This window comes from Beta vulgaris, chromosome 2, assembly GCF_026745355.1.
Source record: "Beta vulgaris subsp. vulgaris cultivar EL10 chromosome 2, EL10.2, whole genome shotgun sequence".
NCBI classification, from domain to species: Eukaryota; Viridiplantae; Streptophyta; class Magnoliopsida; order Caryophyllales; family Amaranthaceae; genus Beta; species Beta vulgaris.
In genome coordinates, this window is record NC_079203.1 from 4,644,530 (window position 1) to 4,666,197 (window position 21,668).

At 35.2% G+C, this 21,668-nt stretch overlaps 1 protein-coding gene and 1 long non-coding RNA gene across 3 annotated transcripts; both read left to right on the forward strand.

The window, feature by feature from the left end:
* The first annotated feature begins 752 nt into the window (after positions 1–752).
* On the forward strand, positions 753–2,343 carry LOC130590320 (uncharacterized). 2 transcript variants are annotated; one of them, XR_008967907.1, is made up of 2 exons: positions 753–774; positions 2,178–2,343. It is a non-coding gene; the product is annotated as an uncharacterized LOC130590320 (long non-coding RNA). The 2 variants fall into 2 exon arrangements; XR_008967906.1 differs by lacking the exon at positions 753–774 and adding an exon at positions 1,190–1,284.
* A 15,937-nt stretch (positions 2,344–18,280) lies between these two features.
* LOC104887137 (hypothetical protein) lies at positions 18,281–18,988 on the forward strand. Its single transcript, XM_010671735.4, has one exon. It carries the CDS (start codon positions 18,410–18,412, stop codon positions 18,743–18,745), a length of 336 nt encoding a protein of 111 aa, XP_010670037.2. The 5' UTR covers positions 18,281–18,409; the 3' UTR covers positions 18,746–18,988.
* The last annotated feature ends 2,680 nt before the right edge of the window (positions 18,989–21,668 follow it).

The window sequence follows — 21,668 nt, forward strand, 5'->3', positions numbered from 1 at the left end:
ATTAAGAAAATATAAAGAAGTTAATAAAAAGGATTTAGTATTATTTACAGAATAATAAGAATATAATAATATTAATACGAGTCGGTTGTGTTAATTTCGGATTTATAAAGGTTAAACCGAGTTCACTCAATCTAGGGTTACCACTTTTAGAAGGCTATAAAAAGGAAAGGAAGAGGAGAAAAACTTGAGAAACCCTAAATTTCTTCCTTTCCTCCTTCAGCCGTCACCTTCCTTTCCTTCTCTTTTCTCTCTCGCTGCTCTCCTCTTCCCTCTCGCTGCTCTCCTCTTCTCTGTCGCTGTTTCCTCTTTTTCTTCGTCTCTCTCTCGCCGTGTGCTGCTGTGTGAGGCTCGCGTGGGCGAGGCTTCGCGAGTCCGAGGCTGCAGGCGTGCCGGTGTGTACGAGACGAGCAAGGGACGAGGTTGCGCGGAGAGTACGTTGGTGGTGCGAGGGTGTGCGAGTCGAGGTGTTCGAGGTCTGTCGCGAGGCTCGGTTGTGCGAGAAGCTTGAAGGTTGTGCGAAGGAGTCCGTGGGTGTTCGAGGGCTTTCGCGAGGCTCGCGTTGTGCGAGAAGCTCGAAGGTTGTGTGAGTCTGCGACGGAGTTCGAGTTTGGCTGGTGCGAGGCTCGAAAGGCGCGCGATGATTGCGTGAGGCTGCTGCTGTTCGAGGCGAAGGCTGGTTCGAGCGTAGCAGTGCGGTTGCTGCGGTAGTGCGCGAGTGTGTTGCACCGTTGCCGGAAATCGGTCGCCGGAATTTGATTTCCGGCGAGCTTAACGGTATAAAACATTTTATATATTGAATATATTATATTAAGTTTAATTATAATTTATGTTTTCATAATTATGTTAAGTTATAATTAATTAATTAATAATTCAAGTTAATGAGTCATTTTATTAATCTGACTATAATTGCGGACCTGACTTTCGGACATAATACTGGATCGGACCTAAGAGTTTTGGACATAAGATTTTGGACATAAAACATGGTTGGACTTATAATTTAACTGTTTGGTAAAGATAGTGGACTAATGACACTAACTAATATTAGTATGTTCACTAGCTTTGACTCATAAAAGACGTTAAACTCTTTATAATAAGAAAAGTAACGAAAATTCTTAAGCAAGGGGTTTATTAATCGTTTACTTCGAATTATTAAACCGTATAGTCTTAGTTACGTAGTTGTTAATATTACCAACGACGTAGCACTAAAGCTTTTATTTAACGGTTTAGGTCCCAATTTCATAAGCGGAACGTTCGATTAAGACAGCGAAAATTCTCCGTTACAAGGTACGTACGCGTACCAGTTTAATCCCAAGTATTAGTATCATGATTAGGTTGCAATCTATGTTATTGGAACCTAGAAGCATGATAGGGAATGTTTGATTGATTGAGATTGTCTGGTTAGACTTTGTAATTGAAATTGATATGTTGCATGGGAATGCGTAATTCTATCGTAGTATTTCAAAGAGCATTTTTAATCTATCCATAGTGTAACAAGGTTGTTACAAGAGATATGATTTGAGCATAAGAAGACAGGTAAATGATTCTATGTATCCATAGTGTAACAAGGTTGTTACAAGAGATACGATTTGAGCATTTTAATGAAGAGAACAGGTAATTGATTCTATGTATCCATAGTGTAACAAGAGTGTTACAAGAGATACGATATGTGGTTATGAAATGAATGGTTAATATTAAAATGAATTATGGCAATATCTTGTAGCTGGACTCCCTACAAGTGATGAACAATGGGGGGAGTGTGGGACTTGTCCTACGCTCCTACGCAGGCCTACTGTGACGACAGTAGTGTCCTTATATTTTTGACACTCAAGTAGGCGGAAGGTTCCGTTCGATCTTGGGGGTATGCATACTAAGGTGATGGGTGTGAGACGGCTCGAAACCGTATTTGCATTTCATCTAACAGACCTAGTGTCTGTTAAGGATTCAGTAGCCCGTATGATTCTAGTAAGATGACGGTGCCCGTTCGATGCCAATTAAAGATTAAAGATTAAAGGTTAAAGGATGTAACATAGTGTAGCATCATGCTTAAGATTGTTCATGTGTGCATCATTTATGTTTACATGTATTCAATGGTTCATTACGTACTCAGCATAGCTGATTGTGTGTTATTATGTGTTTGATGAACTGCGATGAACCATTGATGCTACAATGGGGAGCAGACTAGGTGTGCTGGTGCTGCTGCATAATCTCGAGCATACGGGGACTAGGCTTGGGTATTTACATTTAAAGCATTTTGAAATAAGTATTATTGGTTTTTCTAAGACTTATATATGGTTTGTGGTTTGAATGAAAGGGGTCATTGATGATTCCCGAGTTGTATTTATATTTTAATTCCGCTGCATTTTAGTTTTCAAGTTAATGTTTTAAGTTATCGTTAACCTTATTATGCCTTGCGTTCCATCGCGGCGGTAACGCCCCGAGGTCGACGCGACGCAGCAGTGTGGCGCGCGTGGATTTGGGGGTGTTACAAAACTGGTATCAGAGCCGAAGGCTCTGAATTTCAAAGACGTTTTAAAAACGATTTCAAAATGGGTAGTATGGGATAGGAGCATATAGAACATATTATGTTATGTGCATTAAGTCATAGGAATGATTGCAAATGTGATTTCGTTTCGTGTCTTGAACTCGAATGTGTTGTTTGATTGTTCAATTGAAGTTGCGAACGATTCTTGCAATATTCAAATATGAATAGGTTAAGAGGATGTACAAGGATGTTTCGAAAATGGTGTTGAGCTAAAACCTTATTTTTGCGACAAAACTATTTATTTGATTGAAACGATCGTTTTATCTCTTAAATACATATATATATATACATATATATGATATATGTTTCAAAACCTTTAAGGATACTTTATGATATTCCTTGTTATGGTTGTGACGTCTCATGTGAGATGTTTGTGTTGCAAGTCAATAAAGACTTAATATTTGTTCGTGACAATTGCTTGCTATATGTGCAATGTGTATTGGTTAAGAAAGGACAGGATGATGTGTGTCACTGAGATAGCTATTATGTTATTTTCAGCGTAGAATGGTTCGGGAGGGAGGCACGCCTGAAACCTCTCTGAATATCGAGCAATCGATACGTGACTTGGTGCAAATCACTGCCAACCTAGCCCAAGGTCACAATCGTGAAGGGGATTTATCCGAAAAGGTTGCCCGTAGGAACCCACCAATACTGAATGGGAAAGGGGGACCTGAAGAATTAGAGAACTGGGTTGGGGAATTCGATAAACTTTTCTTCACCTATCCTGCCCTGATGAGAAAACTGTGCCCTTAGCGAGCTACTACCTTCAGGGAGATGCTCATTTCTGGTGGACCAAGCTAAGACAACCTCCTGAGTCAGCCTGTTTTGGGTGGGAAACTTTCAAAAAGGCCTTAAGGGACAAATATTACCCTCCATACCTTAAGAAGCAGAAAGCCCAGGAATTTATGATGTTGGAACAAGGGACTCTGTCTGTTGAGGAGTACTACCGGAAATTCATCGAGCTGATGAGATTTGCCCCGGAAATAGCACCTACTGAGGAATCTAAAGCCTCACGTTTCGAACTAGGACTTACCCTTGACCTGCAAGGAAGACTAGGGGGAGATACATTCACCTCTTTAGATCATGTGTTTGGCAAAGCTGCTCATCTTTATGCCATCAGGAAAAGAGAGGAAGGGGGTAAGCAGGGTGAGAAACGAAAAGATAATCCAAACACTGAGATCCAGAAGTTTGAGAAGAAGCATAATGGGAACCAAAACCATCAAGCCCTCAAAGGAATTTCGGTAAGGGACCCAATAACAACAACGCTAATCCCAACAACAATAACCGCAATAACAACACCAATAACCGCAGATCTGAGCGTGTGTATAGGTGTAGAAAGTGCCCTAACAACCATCCTGGTAGAGACTGTGAGGGTAACAAGGTGGAATGTCGAGAATGCGGGAAATTGGGACATAGGGCATATGAGTGCTACTCGAAGAACAAACTGATCAACCCCAATGGCCAAAAGAATGGGAATTATGGGGACAAGCCCCGAAATGGAAATGGAAACGGGAATGGAAATGGGGGAAGTGCTTACAATGGGAATTCTAACTACTCCAAGCCTGTAACCAACACCAATAATCAGACATCTAATGGGAACAATGCAACCAATTCCCAAGATAAGGGCAAGGGGAAGCTGTATATGATGTCGACTAGAGAACAAGAGGCTCGAAGGGATGTTGTCTCGGGTACATTTTCTATCAACTCCACTCCTGTTAAAGTATTGTTTGATTCTGGAGCATCATTGTCATTTATTGCCCATTCAACTGTTAGGACTTTAACATTGATCGAGTCTGAGTCGATTTCTATGCCTATAGTCATTCCGTCTGGTGAGACTGTTAATTGCTCTAAAAGATTTCTAAAAGTGCCACTGAAAATAGGAGAGAGTTTCTTTCCTTCTGATCTGATAGAGTTTAACTTATCAAACCTAGACGTTATTTTGGGGATGGATTGGCTTGGAAAGTACATGGCTAAGATAGATTGCGATGCGCAGAAAGTGGAACTGAGAGATCCTTCGGGAAAAAGAGTGTCATATAGGAGAATACCTCGAGAACCCGGGATTAAGGTGATCAATGCCATACAACTTAAGAACTACGTAGACAAGGGATGGCCTCTCTTTATGTGTTCGGTGAGAAGAATTGAGGATGATCCGTTGAGGCCTGAGGATGTGCCAGTAGTCCGAGATTCCAGGATGTTTTTCCTGAAGATATACCTGGTATGCCACCAAGGAGAGATGTAGAGTTCACCGTTGACCTAGTACCTGGGACTGGACCAATTTCGAAAGCCCATATCGAATGGCTCCAGCAGAAATGAACGAGTTGAAAAACCATTGGAGGAACTACTCGACAAAGGGTATATTAGACCTAGCATGTCACCATGGGGAGCACCTGTCTTATTTGTGAAAAAGAAGGATGGTAGTTTGAGGTTGTGTATAGACTATCGAGAGTTGAACAATGTCACTGTGAAAAACAAGTACCCATTGCCTAGGATTGATGACTTGTTCGACCAACTTCAGGGTGCGGGAATGTTCTCCAAAATAGATTAGGTCAGGTTACCATCAATTGAGGATTGTTGATCATGATATACCTAAGACTGCTTTCAGGACTAGATATGGCCACTATGAGTTTACGGTAATGCCTTTTGGGTTATCTAATGCACCTGCAGTTTTCATGGATCTTATGAATAGGATCTTTCGACCCTACCTCGACAATTTGTCGTTGTGTTCATAGACGATATACTGATCTATTCTAGGAGCAAGGAGGACCATGAGGGTCATTTGAGAGTCATTTTGCAGACACTTAGGGACAACCAACTATATGCGAAGTTTTCGAAGTGTGAATTTTGGTTGGAAAGAGTGTCATTTTTGGGTCACTTTGTCTCCAAGGAGGGTGTGTCAGTCGATCCTGCAAAGATCAAAGCCGTGAGTGAATGGCCTACTCCAAAGAATGTCACAGACATAAGAAGTTTCTTGGGTTTAGCCGGTTACTATAGGAGATTTGTGAAAGACTTCTCCAAAATAGCAAACCCATGACCACTTTGATGAAGAAGGATTGTAGGTTTAACTGGAATGAGGACAGTGAGAAAGCTTTCCAAACGCTCAAAGAAAGGTTAACATCAGCCCCTGTCCTAACCTTGCCTAATGGGAATGAGGGATATGATGTGTATAGTGATGCGTCCAAGAATGGGTTGGGTTGTGTTCTTATGCAAAATGGGAAGGTCATAGCTTATGCGTCTCGGCAGTTGAAGCCATATGAAGTCAATTACCCAACACACGACTTAGAATTGGCCGCAATAGTGTTTGCCCTAAAAATCTGGAGACACTACCTTTACGGGGTGACTTGTCGAATCTTCACGATCACAAAAGTCTCAAATACATCTTCACCCAGAAAGACCTTAACATGAGACAGCGCAGATGGTTAGAGCTCATCAAGGACTATGACTTAGACATCCAGTACCATGAGGGTAAAGCCAACGTCGTTGCTGATGCGTTAAGTCGCAAGTCTAGCCATAGCCTGAATACATTAGTCGTTGCCGACAAACTTTGTGAGGAGTTTTCTAGACTCCAGATAGAAGTTGTTCATGAAGGGGAGGTAGAAAGATTGCTGAGTGCCTTAACCATCGACCCAACTTTCTAGACGAAATAAGAGAAAATCAACCTGGGGATGTGAAGCTTGAGCGAGTCAAAGCAAAGCTTAAGGAGGGAAAAGCAGAAGGGTTTGCGATCCATGAGGATGGAAGCATAAGATATAAGGGTAGGTGGTGTGTGCCACAAAAATGTGAAGAATTGAAACAAAAGATAAGGGTGAGGGTCATAACACGACTTATTCCGTCCACCCAGGGGGAGATAAGTTATATAAGGACCTCAAGAAGATGTTCTGGTGGCCTGGGATGAAAAGAGCAGTAGCTGAATTTGTTTCAAAATGTCTAACGTGCCAGAAAGTCAAAAGTGAACACAAGAGACCTCAAGGAAAGATTCAACCTTTAGACATTCCGACATGGAAATGGGACTCATATCCATGGATTTCGTTGTAGCCTTACCTAGGAGTCGGGGAGGCAATAATACCATATGGGTGATAGTGGATAGACTAACCAAAACAGCAAGGTTCATACCTATGAAAGATACGTGGAGTATGGAAGCCTTAGCCAAGGCCTATGTGAAAAATGTCATTCGATTGCATGGAGTACCCACGAGTATAGTATCAGATAGAGATTCGCGATTCCTTTCGAATTTCTGGAAAAAGGTTCAGGAAGCTTTTGGTAGTGAGCTATTGATGAGTACAGCTTTTCACCCAGCTACAGACGGTCAAACCGAAAGAACTATTCAGACCTTAGAGGACATGTTGAGAGCGTGTGCCTTAGAATACCAAGGATCATGGGAAGACCATTTGGACCTCATAGAATTCTCATACAACAACAGCTACCATGCTAGTATTAAGATGGCACCATTTGAAGCACTATATGGGAGAAAGTGTCGTAGCCCTTTGTGTTGGAACGACATTAGTGAGACTGTGGTGTTAGGACCTGAGATGATTCAGGAGACAATGGATCAGGTGCGATTCATTCAAGAAAAGATTAAGGCTGCACAGGACAGGCAGAAATCCTATGCGGATCAGAAGCGAAGGGATGAGAATTACGAAGTCGGGGAAAAAGTATTGCTTAAGGTGTCTCCAATGAAAGGAGTGATGCGATTCGGGAAAAAGGGGAAGCTAAGCCCTAAATTCATAGGACCATATGATATTCTGGCGAGAGTAGGCAAAGTCGCTTATCGCCTAGATTTGCCCAATAACTTAGAAAGGGTCCATAATGTGTTTCACGTATCCCAACTCCGGAGATACGTACCGGATGAGTCACATGTACTTGAACCGGAAAATGTCGAAATAGACGAAACCTTATCCTATGAGGAGAAACCTGTCCAGATCTAGACCGCAAAGTGCGTAGTACGAGGAATAAGGACATCAGAATTGTCAAAGTGTTGTGGAGAAATCAAAATACTGAAGAAGCCACCTGGGAAGCCGAAGATGCAATGCGTCTGAAGTACCCTGAGCTTTTTCAAGAGGTACGTGAGTTACGGGGACGTAACTTTTCTTTTAAGGGGGGAAGAATGCGATAGAATTTCGCGCTTTCACCCTAAAGTATGTTAATTATGATAGTTATTTGTAATTATTGCTGATCTGTTGTGCGAACGTTAGAAAACGCTTATGAAATTTTGGGACTTAGAAGTGCAAAAGATCGTCGTTAAGACTGGCTACCTCCAAGTTTCGGGACGAAACTTCTTTTAAGGGGGAAAGCCTGTAATACTCCGTATTTTTGAGAATTAATTCGTATTAATTAAGAAAATATAAAGAAGTTAATAAAAAGGATTTTAGTATTATTTACAGAATAATAAGAATATAATAATATTAATACGAGTTGGTTGTGTTAATTTCGGATTTATAAAGGGTAAATCGAGTTCACTCATCTAGGGTTACCACTTTTAGAAGGTATAAAAAGGAAAGGAAGAGGAGAAAAACTTAGAAACCCTAAATTTCTTCCTTTCCTCCTTCAGCCGTCACTCCTTTCCTTCTCTTTTCTCTCTCGCTGCTCTCCTTCCCTCTCGCTGCTCTCCTCTTCTCTGTCGCTGTTTCCTCTTTTTCTTCGTCTCTCTCTCTCGCCGTGTGCTGCTGTGCGAGGCTCGCGTGGGCGAGGCTTCGCGAGTCCGAGGCTGCAGGCGTGCCGGTGTGTACGAGACGAGCAAGGGACGAGGTTGCGCGGAGAGTACGTTGGTGGTGCGAGGGTGTGCGAGTCGAGGTGTTCGAGGTCTGTTGCGAGGCTCGGTTGTGCGAGAAGCTTGAAGGTTGTGCGAAGGAGTCCGTGGGTGTTCGAGGGCTTTCGCGAGGCTCGCGTTGTGCGAGAAGCTCGAAGGTTGTGTGAGCCTGCGACGGAGTTCGAGTTTGGCTGGTGCGAGGCTCGAAAGGCGCGCGATGATTGCGTGAGGCTGCTGCTGTTCGAGGCGAAGGCTGGTTCGAGCGTAGCAGTGCGGTTGCTGCGGTAGTTGCGCGAGTGTGTTGCACCGTTGCCGGAAATCGGTCGCCGGAATTTGATTTCCGGCGAGCTTAACGGTATAAAACATTTTATATATTGAATATTATATTAAGTTTAATTATAATTTATGTTTTCATAATTATGTTAAGTTATAATTAATTAATTAATAATTCAAGTTAATGAGTCATTTTATTAATCTGACTATAATTGCGGACCTGACTTTCGGACATAATACTGGATCGGACCTAAGAGTTTTGGACATAAGATTTTGGACATAAAACATGGTTGGACTTATAATTTAACTGATTTGGTAAAGATAGTGGACTAATGACACTAACTAATATTAGTATGTTCACTAGCTTTGACTCATAAAAGACGTTAAACTCTTTATAATAAGAAAAGTAACGAAAATTCTTAAGCAAGGGGTTTATTAATCGTTTACTTCGAATTATTAAACCGTATAGTCTTAGTTACATAGTTGTTAATATTACCAACGACGTAGCACTAAAGCTTTTATTTAACGGTTTAGGTCCCAATTTCATAAGCGGAACGTTCGATTAAGACAGCGAAAATTCTCCGTTACAAGGTACGTACGCGTACCAGTTTAATCCCAAGTATTAGTATCATGATTAGGTTGCAATCTATGTTACTGGGACCTAGAAGCATGATAGGGAATGTTTGATTGATTGAGATTGTCTGGTTAGACTTTTGTAATTGAAATTGATATGTTGCATGGGAATGCGTAATTCTATCGTAGTATTTCAAAGAGCATTTTTAATCTATCCATAGTGTAACAAGGTTGTTACAAGAGATATGATTTGAGCATAAGAAGACAGGTAAATGATTCTATGTATCCATAGTGTAACAAGGTTGTTACAAGAGATACGATTTGAGCATTTTAATGAAGAGAACAGGTAATTGATTCTATGTATCCATAGTGTAACAAGAGTGTTACAAGAGATACGATATGTGGTTATGAAATGAATGGTTAATATTAAAATGAATTATGGCAATATCTTGTAGCTGGACTCCCTACAAGTGATGAACAATGGGGGGAGTGTGGGACTTGTCCTACGCTCCTACGCAGGCCTACTGTGACGACAGTAGTGTCCTTATATTTTTGACACTCAAGTAGGCGGAAGGTTCCGTTCGATCTTGGGGGTATGCATACTAAGGTGATGGGTGTGAGACGGCTCGAAACCGTATTTGCATTTCATCTAACAGACCTAGTGTCTGTTAAGGATTCAGTAGCCCGTATGATTCTAGTAAGATGACGGTGCCCGTTCGATGCCAATTAAAGATTAAAGATTAAAGGTTAAAGGATGTAACATAGTGTAGCATCATGCTTAAGATTGTTCATGTGTGCATCATTTATGTTTACATGTATTCAATGGTTCATTACGTACTCAGCATAGCTGATTGTGTGTTATTATGTGTTTGATGAACTGCGATGAACCATTGATGCTACAATGGGGAGCAGACTAGGTGTGCTGGTGCTGCTGCATAATCTCGAGCATACGGGGACTAGGCTTGGGTATTTACATTTAAAGCATTTTGAAATAAGTATTATTGGTTTTTCTAAGACTTATATATGGTTTGTGGTTTGAATGAAAGGGGTCATTGATGATTCCCGAGTTGTATTTATATTTTAATTCCGCTGCATTTTAGTTTTCAAGTTAATGTTTTAAGTTATCGTTAACCCTTATTATGCCTTGCGTTCCATCGCGGCGGTAACGCCTCCGAGGTCGACGCGACGCAGCAGTGGTGGGCGCGCGTGGATTTCGGGGGTGTTACAATAAGGAACAATGGCATAAAATTACGTGAGTTTAAAGTATCTATGAGACAAGTTTTACCGCTAAAAAGTTAGTTAAAGTTAAATAAATGACTCTAAGCAGGTCCATTTTTTATAAGGCACGATCTAATAAAATAAGAACAATCATACTACTAATTATAGATAATTCACAAGTCATAATCTTACAGCACAAGGGTCGTAAGCCAGTTTTAAACTATTCTCATTACAAGATTGTATATTTTTTAATCACAAGGCCATAATAAATATTTCAACCTAACATTACGAGATACACCTCATTCACGAGTATGTTGGAATGTAAATATAGAAGTTTGAAATGGTTCTATAATTCAATTCGATCTAAAAATCAAAAAGAATATGGAAAAGAACAAGTCATATGGTGATTAAGAAATAAAAGGCAAATCAAGAAAAAAAAATGCCATATTTGTATAATTTTCTTGAGTGATTGTCTCTTTAAATTAATTTTTTCACTTAGAAATTTAGAGATAACCCCATTCACTTTGATGAAAATCATGCTATATAAACTTTGAGATTGTTTTTTAATACAATTTGGATAATCATATCATAAAAAAAAATTAGATAGTTTAATAAGAGAGAGGAGTTAGCGAAACTGCAAAAGCAAGGAGTGAAAGTTGTTGCATAATTGAGTGACAGTAGTGATTTGTTTTTATATGAGCCTCTGTATAAAACGATAGGCAGAACAAAAGCTTCTTCTTTAACTTTTTTTGTTTTAAGAAATTTTTTTTGCTAAGCAAGTAATTATATTAATTAGAGTAAACAGTTACAACCTAAAACCAACTAAGAGAAATCAAACCTTTGTTAAGCAACAAAAAAAAAAGTTAGTTGGTCACATGTTTTATCATGACATTAGCTACATCAATCACTGAACATACGAGTCATAAGTCGGTTTAAAATTTATTTTTAATACACGATATGATTATGAAAACTTGAAATCAACCAGCTACTATTCAAATCATGATTTTAGGAGAAATATCCTACAATCTTAAATTTATAAACAAAGTATTCCCCCGCATTTTAATGTGTTTTTTTGTTTCATTTACGTAATTATAAATGTATATATCACGATTACAAGATTTTTAAAGTTTAAAATGTTGTAACAAAGGATTTATATATATATTAAATATAATTTTACTTTTTATATTCTTTTAATCTTGAATATATGGATTCTAATAATCACGGATTCAATATATTTCGAATAAAAACAACTACTTAATATAGAAAATAATGTTGTCGTACATTATATACGGCTCCAAATCATTTTTACATAAAACCTCCCGTGCATTTTTGCACGGGTGGAAAGCTAGTTTTAGTATATAAACTTGAAGTCACGTGATCAAACCCTATACTAATGCAGTTTATATTTTTTTATCATATGGGGATTAAATGGAGTAAAACACTCTTAGAAAGAGCGGCATGTGGCATTATTCCTTATGAATGACTTTTAATTTATTAGTATGGCACAGTTCCTCAGGAATGACGTTCAATTTATTAGTACTAGCATTTTTTTGCATGGTATGCGTGAGTGAAATATTAGTGTTTTTTTCAATTAGTATTGATCAATATTACAAAAAAATTGATTCGAATAGACATTTATAATCACATTTACTTTTTTTTAATATGTTTTTCTTTTCGTTGGTTTTTTTAGTTATTTATTCGTCCTTATTCAGATATAGTATTGAGAGAAGAAATATAATGCAGAAGAAATCTTGTGCTCAAATAAAGTGGAAGAATTTAAGCATTAGGATGAATTGTTGAATAAATAAAGTGGAAGAGTTTGTCTCATATAATAGAGATTACCGGATAATATATAACATTTAGATTTTTAAAATATTTTCAGTATAATTATTAATATAAATTCAAGTTTTTTAGCCCGATTGTGTCAATCAAATAATATTATCAATTAATTTTTTATCAGAGTTTTTCACATATATGTAAGAAAAGAAAATCATTCTCCTTGATGTACTGCTTATTAATTGAAATTTAAAATTCAATTTCATTGTTAAAAATCGTTCATTATATATGACAAGTACAAAAAAGAAAAATATCATTTAATTTATATGACCAACTAAATTAATTAAGTGTATGACTTTTTTCAAGGGGATGTCATATTCCTCCCCGTTCACTCATATTATAGAAATTGACTTTCTGTTTTCCATTAATTTGCTTTTTTTGCTGATGTAAAATTGCGACGACTCGTTTAAAACAAAAAATGTTTGATAAGAAATTCTTCATATTTGCAGTTTTTGAACCTTTATCTTATCGTTGATATTTTATGTAGAAGTACTTAATTCTAAAACCCTAACAATTCTAAGATAATGCTGCTTAAGGCCTATTCTCTTTGACATAAAACAACTGAACTGATTGCAACTGAAACTGAACTGAACTGAATTAAATAATAACTTATAGTAGTGATAATAATATAATATAATATAATATTATTTAATTAATAATAAATTCATAATAGTGATTTATTAATAATAATAAGTTATTAAATGAAATAATAATTAACCGATTATTAAAACTAGTTAGTGTTCGATAGTATTACTATTTTGCCTAGTAATTCAATTATCAAAACATGTATATTTTTTTTTCCTGTCAAAAATGACAAGTATTATTGTTGTTATTATTAATTGTATTATTGTTGTTATCTATTAAAAAGTTTATACATTGAACAATGATAAATATTATTGCAATGTGTACTTCATAGGCTTAAATTATTATTTCAGAATCATATAGAAAAAAAAATATTAGCAAAATAATAATTATTGCAATGTGTACTTCATAGGCTTAAATTATTATTTCAAAATCATATAGAAAAAAAAAATATTAGCAAAATAATAATTAGTAATATTAAAATAATAATATTATTATTAATTATAATTATTATTATTTTTAATATAATAATATTAAACGCAATAGTAATAGGAGTAATAATAACAATAATAATATAATAATAATTGGAATCATGACACTAATATTTATAATAGTGATAGTAGTAATAATAATGACAAAAAAATATCATTGTTTTATTATCAGAGAATTAAATGACTGAACTGAACTGTTATCCAAAATTTTAGATCATTAAATATTTTAATACTTTTATCTATCTTCCATCTAATTCATGATCTACTATTAATTTTTAATTAAAGAAGTATGTTGGGATCATATGAGAACGTTTAACCCTAACAATTCTAAGATAATGCTGCTTAAGGCCTATTCTCTTTGACATAAATCAACTGAACTGATTGCAACTGAAACTGAACTGAGTTAAATAATAACTTATAGTAGTGATAATAATATAATATAATATTATTCAATTAATAATAAATTCATAATAATGATTTATTAATAATAAGAAGTTATTAAATGAAATAATAATTAACCGATTATTAAAACTAGTTAGTGTTCGATAGTATTATTATTTTGCCTAGTAATTCAATTATCAAAACATGTATTTTTTTTTTCCTGTCAAAAATGACAAGTATTATTGTTGTTATTTAATTGTATTATTGTTGTTATCTATTAAAAAGTTTATACATTAATGAACAATTATATATTATTGCAATGTGTACTTCATAGGCTTAAATTATTATTTCAGAATCATATAGAAAAAAAAATATTAGCAAAATAATAATTATTGCAATGTGTACTTCATAGGCTTAAATTATTATTTCAGAATCATATTGAAAAAAAAAATTAGCAAAATAATAATTAGTAATAATAAAATAATAATATTATTATTATAATAATTATTATTTTTAATATAATAATATTAAACGCAATAGTAATAGGAGTAATAATAACAATAATAATATAATAATAATTGTAATCATGACATTAATATTTATAATAGTAATAGTAGTAATAATAATGACAAAAAAATATCATTGTTTTATTATCAGAGAATTAAATGATTGAACTGAACTGTTATCCAAAATTTTAGATCATTAAATATTTTAATACTTTTATCTATCTTCCATCTAATTCATGATCTACTATTAATTTTTAATTAAAGAAGTATGTTGGGATCATATGAGAACGTTTAACCTTAAAGGGAGTAGAGTCCATAATCCTATATAAATCCCACATCAAACCCTCATATGATCGATGTGGGACTCAAGTCCCATACCTAGCAAAAGGTGCTGTAATATCATATGCTATGCTGCAAGATATCTTATTATGTTATGCCACTTCTCCAGCATCATCTCCGGACATTTTTCAGTCACATCACCTACAACTTTTGTGAATCTGACTTTTTTGGTCGTGATTTTTTTTAATAAAAATAATTTGGTGACGCGTCCACCATGGACGCTTGTGGATGACCCACCACATGCATAAGCGTTCATGGTAGGTGCCTAACTATGTTGGGGCGTCTATGGTGGACGTTTCACCATATCTTTTAAAAAAAATTAAAAAGGACTGATGGTGGACAAATGCGTCCATGGAAGATTGGTGGGTAGGAAAAATTAGAGACGGGGATGTTTGGCTTGAAAAGGAGAAGTAACGGAAAGGAAGGAAGTGAGAGAAGAAATGGGAAGTATAATACTCCCTCCATCCCAAAATATAGTTCCCATTTCCCTTTTTTCACGGTAATTTATGCAAGTAGAATATAAGAGAAATACCAAAGATTTTTTGTTTATTTAAATAAATGTTGTATGGGAAAAGATGATTTTAGGAGAGAGAATGGAGAATAATTGGTGAAAGAGCATTAATTGTAACATTTTGGTTGAATAAACAAAGAAAAAACAAAATTCAAGAAGCAAATAAATGATGGGACACGGTTTTTCTAGACAAATTACGAAAAAATGTGGAACTAAATATGAAAATGGGAACTATATTTTGGGACACCCAAAATGGAAATGAGAACTATATTTTGGGACGGAGGGAGTACATAAATAAATAAACGTATTTAAGGCGTTTAGTAGGAAAATAAACGTATTTGAGGCGTTAGTAGGAAAATAATCGTATTTAAGACGTTAGTAGCCTAGTAGGTAGGTGTTCAAAATCAAAACCCTCGATTTTCAGAGTTAAGGGTACAAACAGGACCCAAACTATCAGGTTTTTCACCATTCAGGACCTACAACTATTTTTTTCACCCTTTGGGACCTGATGACAAGAATCCGGCAAGTTAACTCAACGTTAACTGACTGAGTTAACTAGACAAAAAAAAAGCAAAATTTAAATTAAAAAGTAACAGTTGGAATTTATGGAACTTTTAGTTCCTGAAATACAGCTATAAAAACAAACAAACACAAAAAAAAAACAATTAAGATAAAATAAATACTACTCCCTCTGTTTTTTTTTTATCATTCCTACTTTGACTTTGCACGTTTGCCAATGCATGTTTTAAAACTTAAATATCTTTCATTATATATTAGTAAAAATTATAATGATTGAATTTTAATAAAGTACTAATTGAGACGAATCAAACAAGACCCCACATGACTATGTTTTTTCTTATAAATTGAGAACATTTGAGAAGATTCTCTCTATGCATGAATAGTGTCAAGATTCTAAGTAAGAAAGATAAAAAAAAAAACAGAGGGAGTACTTAATATCCAAAAAGTACAAGAACACCACAAAAAATAAACTCCATTAAAAGTTCAATCTCCATTCTCATCTTCTCCAAAGCTTCAAAAAAAATGAAAATTAAAACCCCAAATGAACAAGACTAATTAGATCCTTTTTTTTTAGTTTTCTGAATGAAAATGAAAAACCCCATTTGCCAAATTCACATTTATCACAAGCTCATTAGAAAAATTCGAATTTATTGCTCCATTCTTGAAGATCTAAAGAATTCGAACAACAATACAAAACAACACGACCCAAAAATCAAAACAATTCGAAAGAAAACCCAAAAAAATCTGAACAATTCCAACTGGAAAATAAGAACAACCCCAACAAAAAATCACAACAAAAATCATACCACAAAAATCAAACATACCCATAAAAATTCGAACAATACAACAAATCCAAAAAAAAATCCACAAGAAAAAGAGAGTTCAAGAGTGAGAAAGAGAGACCATACGACGAAGACCAACTTCGAGATTCATCCACATTGAACATATCTTGTGCTAAAAGCCCAAAAAAACGAATTTTTGGGTTTGAAACATCTTGATTTAAACTGAAAAATTCGATTTTTGGGTTTCAACATCTTCTTCTTCCAATTTGAATGATTTCAGATGTTTTTTCCAAAAAAAAATGAAATCGTAAACCATAAATGGTTCAAACCCACAAAATAATGATCCCATTAAGGCTATGTTCAGTTCACCTGAAATTTTCTGATCTGAACTTATCTGATCTGATCTGATCTGATCTGAACTTATTTTTTCTGATCTGATCTGATCTGAACTTATTTTTTCTGATCTGATCTGATCTGATCTGATCTGATCTGAACTTATTTTTTCAACAAGATCTTATCTTTTATAAAATATATTATTACTATTATATTATTACTTTGTAAATCATTATTATGCAATACATTATAAGATCTTCTTTATAGTGTTACTATTATTATCATTTTATTTCTATTACAACTTTTATACAACTTTTATTATTAATAATAATTATTATTATTATCATTATTATAAGAACAACAATAATAATTATAATCATAATTATTATTATTACTAAAAATAATTATATAACTCAAGTCATTATTTTATAAGAGCACTTATACAATGTTTCACACTTTCCCTTAAAAAAAAGTTTCACACTTGAGAAGTCGGCAAACTGAACTCTTTTTTTTCCATATAAAATAGAACAAGATATACAAACAACTATGACTTGAGCAAAAAATAAATAAATATCGTGCAACTTCAAATAGCTAGAGAGATTTGGAATTCGGTAGGAAGAGGTATACCGAATCTAAATTTATAATTTGTATCTCACACTTAGCTTATTTTGAAATGTAATCCGAACATAGTAGTTTCGTTTCATGAATTTGAGATATCATATTTTATAAATTTCTTATTTTTGCGTCAATCTTATGTTCTTAACACGTGGCTTTTAAATTTTTATTATTTAATAACAACAAAATAACTTAATATAATAATAACAATGACATTTATAATGGTAACAACAAGATTAATAATAATTACCAATATTAATAATTAATAACAACAACAACAACAACTAATAATTCTTTTGAACAAATGTACAAGTAAATAATAATACCCCCTTTGTATTTTTTTATCTTTGTCACTTAGAATCTTGACACTATTCACAATAAGAGATAATCTTTTAGATTTTTTCAATATATAAGAAAAAATATAGTCATGTGGGGTCTTGTTTGATTCGTCTCAATGAGTACTTTATTAATATTCAATTATTATAATTTTTATTAATATGTAGTGAAAGATATTTAATAATAATAAGTTTTTAAATATAAGCATGATATGATCTGAACTATCTGATCTGATCGGTCTGATCTGATCTGATCTGATCTGATCTGATCTGATCTGAACTTATTTTTTCTGATCTGATCTGATCTGAACTTATTTTTTCTGATCTGATCTGATCTGATCTGATCTGATTAGATCTGAAATAAGCAAAAATAAGGTGAACTGAACATAGCCTAACTCGAAAAAAACATAAATAAGTGAATTTGTGGTAAATTTTGGTAGAATTTGGTGAACAAATGAGGAAGATCTGGGAAGAAAGAATAACGGAGGAGAGAGAAAAAAAAATTGGGTTAGGGTTCTTGAGTTCTTAATTTTTTTTGGGAAAAACAACAAATGATAGCTTTTTGGGGTTTTAATGGTCAACTGGGCCCACAAGTTAACCAAGGTTAACATTTATGCTCAGAATCTCATTTTAGGTCCTAAACGGTGTACAAAAAAAAAATCAGGTCCCAAACGATGAAAAATCTAATAGTTTAGGTTCTCTTTGTACCCTTTAACTCTGATTTTCATTTTTCAGTTACAAAACAAGTAAAGCAAACAGAGGCAGAAAAAGGAACAAAGTAACAAAACAATCAGTGAACTCGGAGCAGCAGACCTTCATTTCATCCATCAATGGCGTCTCCTTCACCATCATCATCATCATCCACCATCGGAGCAGAACCTCCGAAGAAAACAGGAACAAGCTTGTTCAGAAACGCCATGAAAAGGAAGCACAACTTCATCCAATTCTTCGCCATGTCCGGCATTCTCCTCCTCAGCATGCGATCCCTCGGCCAGAAGTATCGCATCTACGATCTTCAAGAAGACATGGCTGCTCTTCAAGATGAACACTCTTCTCTCCTCAATCGTATCAACCACGTCAAATCAAGTCTTCAGCATGAAGCTTCTCTCGATTCTTCTGGAATCTTCGCTTCTCGCCTTGGCCGCCTATTCGGTGATGATCACTGATTTCTCATTTCTCTTCAATTTTATGAGAATCTGATTTTGCAGTGATTATGTTAGGGTTTAGGGTTTATATGATGTATATGATGTAATGCCGTGTATGTCGTATTTTGTGCAATAAATTGAACCTTTGATTGACTGATTGCGCATGTTTCGCGCTAATTGCTAAATCGAGATTGTCAGTAATCTGTTATTTCTCTTCCTCTTTAATTTTCTATTGAAATTGAAGTTCTGATTTCGCAGTTATAATCTTAGGGTTATATAAAACGTTTTTTAAGATGATATAATGCCGTGTATGTTGTATTTTGTGCAATCAATTGAACCTTTGATTGACTGATTGTGTATATTCTGCGCTAATCGCTAATGGAGCTATGTAATTATTGTTCTTCATAGTGATGTTACGTGTTGGCGTGTTGCATTTGTTTTTCTTGTTGAGATGAGCTGAATTTGTCTCTCATTGTCGAAAATTTGTGGCCAATAATTTTATTGTCAATTAATAGTACATGGAAATTTGGGGAACAATGAAATAGGACTCATAAGTTTGGGGTGATAGGGAATTTTCAGTAGTGATCCTCACAGTGATGTTATGTTTCATTTAATGTTGCATTTTGTTTCTCTTGATGAGCTGAAATTGTCTCTGTGAAAGTTTGTTGCTGATTTTATTGTCGATTAATAGAACAGCGGAAACCAGGGAACAATTAAATAGGACTTAATTATGAAACTTGGTTTCCAAAATTCTAACATTGCACACCAGTTTGTGGTGATATGGGATTTCAATACTGATGTCGGGTTGATCATCAATGAAAGAACTTCCTGGTTGGCTATCCTATCTTTTGCATTGGAGAAAAGTGGTGGAGTGGAGGCAGTACTGGTTGAGGAGTATTCCTTAATTCGTTAGACTGACTTTTTAATAGTTTGATGCTGAATATGTAGTTGATGAGTCTTCATTTTAGGTTTTATTTTATTCTGTTCTCTTTTTTTTTTTTTTTTTTTTCCTGAAGGTCTCTCTATATCTTCTGATTGATTTGATCGCATATGCTCATCCTTGTTTTTAGAATCTCTTGAGGTTCATAGTTATCATGATCAGGTTCTTTTGAATATGCTGGCTGTGTATATCTTGATTCTTGCTTATGGAAAGCAAATGATCTTTTTCTAACATGATGGGCATGAGAGAAGGTGATATGCTTCAAGGAACATTAGGATGGCACATATATACTGTAGAGAACATTTGGCAGATCTGTTATTGGCCTTCACTTTGGAATTGAGTAGGTACCAACTGTGATCTTGCTGAAGTGTAGAACTATTTTGGTCGTCTGTCTTAGGATCAGGGATATATGGTGCTTGTAAATGATGTTAAGGTCAAAAGAACTCTTGAAAAAAGCACTTGAAAGCAATGAAAAGATATGCTTGTGGAAGTGCCTTAGCAAAATCATCTATATAGGAGTGACGAGGTTTCTTGATACCTGAGAAATAGCGTGTGGGAAGTCAGGTGTGAAGTAGTGGATATTTGAAATTGTTGCTATGTGTTGTGTAAGGTGAAAAATTTATTTCCTCGTGCTCTTTTGCATCTGTTTGATGCTGTCTAGATTTTTCTCTTATTCTTGGCTAGAGCTCTGTCCTCCGAGGTGTGGTGAGATTGTTTATTAGTGTGCAAATTGAACATTAGGGTGAGACTGGAGGGTTTTGTGGTTAATGGTCCTTCAGTTCTTTCTAGAGCAAGTTGTTCTCCCCCTTCATATTTTTACTTCATGTAGAGTATGCAACTGGCTCTTCAATTATTAGTACTTCTCCAAAAAACTATAGCCGCAATGGGCCAATATCTTGGTGTACTTGTCCAATTTTATTCCTTCAGCAACAGAAGTGCAAAAGAACTTTGGGATATTGATGAAATTGAAGTTGAAGCTGTATTATGATCAACAGTTGCTTAAGTAGCATGAATTTTGATAGAAATAAGGTACAATGCAATGTTGTAGATGGACATACTGATGATGTTGTCCACAACTTAGATTTGAATCGTGAGTTAAGAATTTTAATATCATTAATCAAGGTGTTTTTTTCTTTGTGGTGCAATGGACCTAGAAGATGAGGAGGCACACACTGACCAAATGGCATAGCTAAATTTTGGGTATAATTACAATATCTGGATTTTACATTTGAAGAGATTAATCCAATGGATCCTTTTGACCTGCGATCATAAAGGCTAAAGTTTTAGTCAATAGAGCAAGTTAGCAACTGAAAGTGCGACTTTTGTAGTAGTGAAATCTGTGACTTTGGAGTTTCTGTCGATAAGGCACTCAAAAAGGTACGAACTTGGCTGGTTATCATAATTTTTTACAGATTGCAAATGTTTTTGTGCCTTCCTTCCTTGTTCGTTTATAGGAAGTTCGGCTGCTCATTCTATTTACTTGATGCTGAGAGGAGCATAAAATTGAAAGACTGTATTTCAAAGGTGCTTGAATCGGACAAGAGGTCATTGATGCTTCAAGGCAGCAATTGGATGCAGGCAATGCAGCACCTATTTTTTCGGTATGTGCCTTTCCAAAGCAAGTTGGCTGAGAGTGATAGGAAATGCTTTCAGAGATAAATTCTACAATTGTCATTGGCCCAGTGTGTATTAAGAGTTTGATAAGGAGGACTCCATATGATGTCTTGGTGTCACAGGAACAGGACCTTGAGAGTTGAGAGCTTAATGGAGCATACTTACAGATGAGTATAATACTGACAATCTTTGAAGCTCAAAATAGTCATTTCAGCTCACCTAACTGAATCTGGTACATCAGTGAAAAGTAGAATGCTTAACTAAAGATTTGCCTCTCATACTCTAACAGCCCGTTTGGTAGTTGGTTATAAATGGTGGTAATGAAATGAATTTGTATATAAATTTGTGAAGAAAATCATGGTTCATTCCCATGTTAATGCTAATTTATCC

Excerpts from the sequence above, each read along its gene's own strand:
- LOC104887137 (XM_010671735.4), top strand. The coding sequence starts at position 18,410 with ATGGCGTCTCCTTCACCATCATCATCATCATCCACCATCGGAGCAGAA.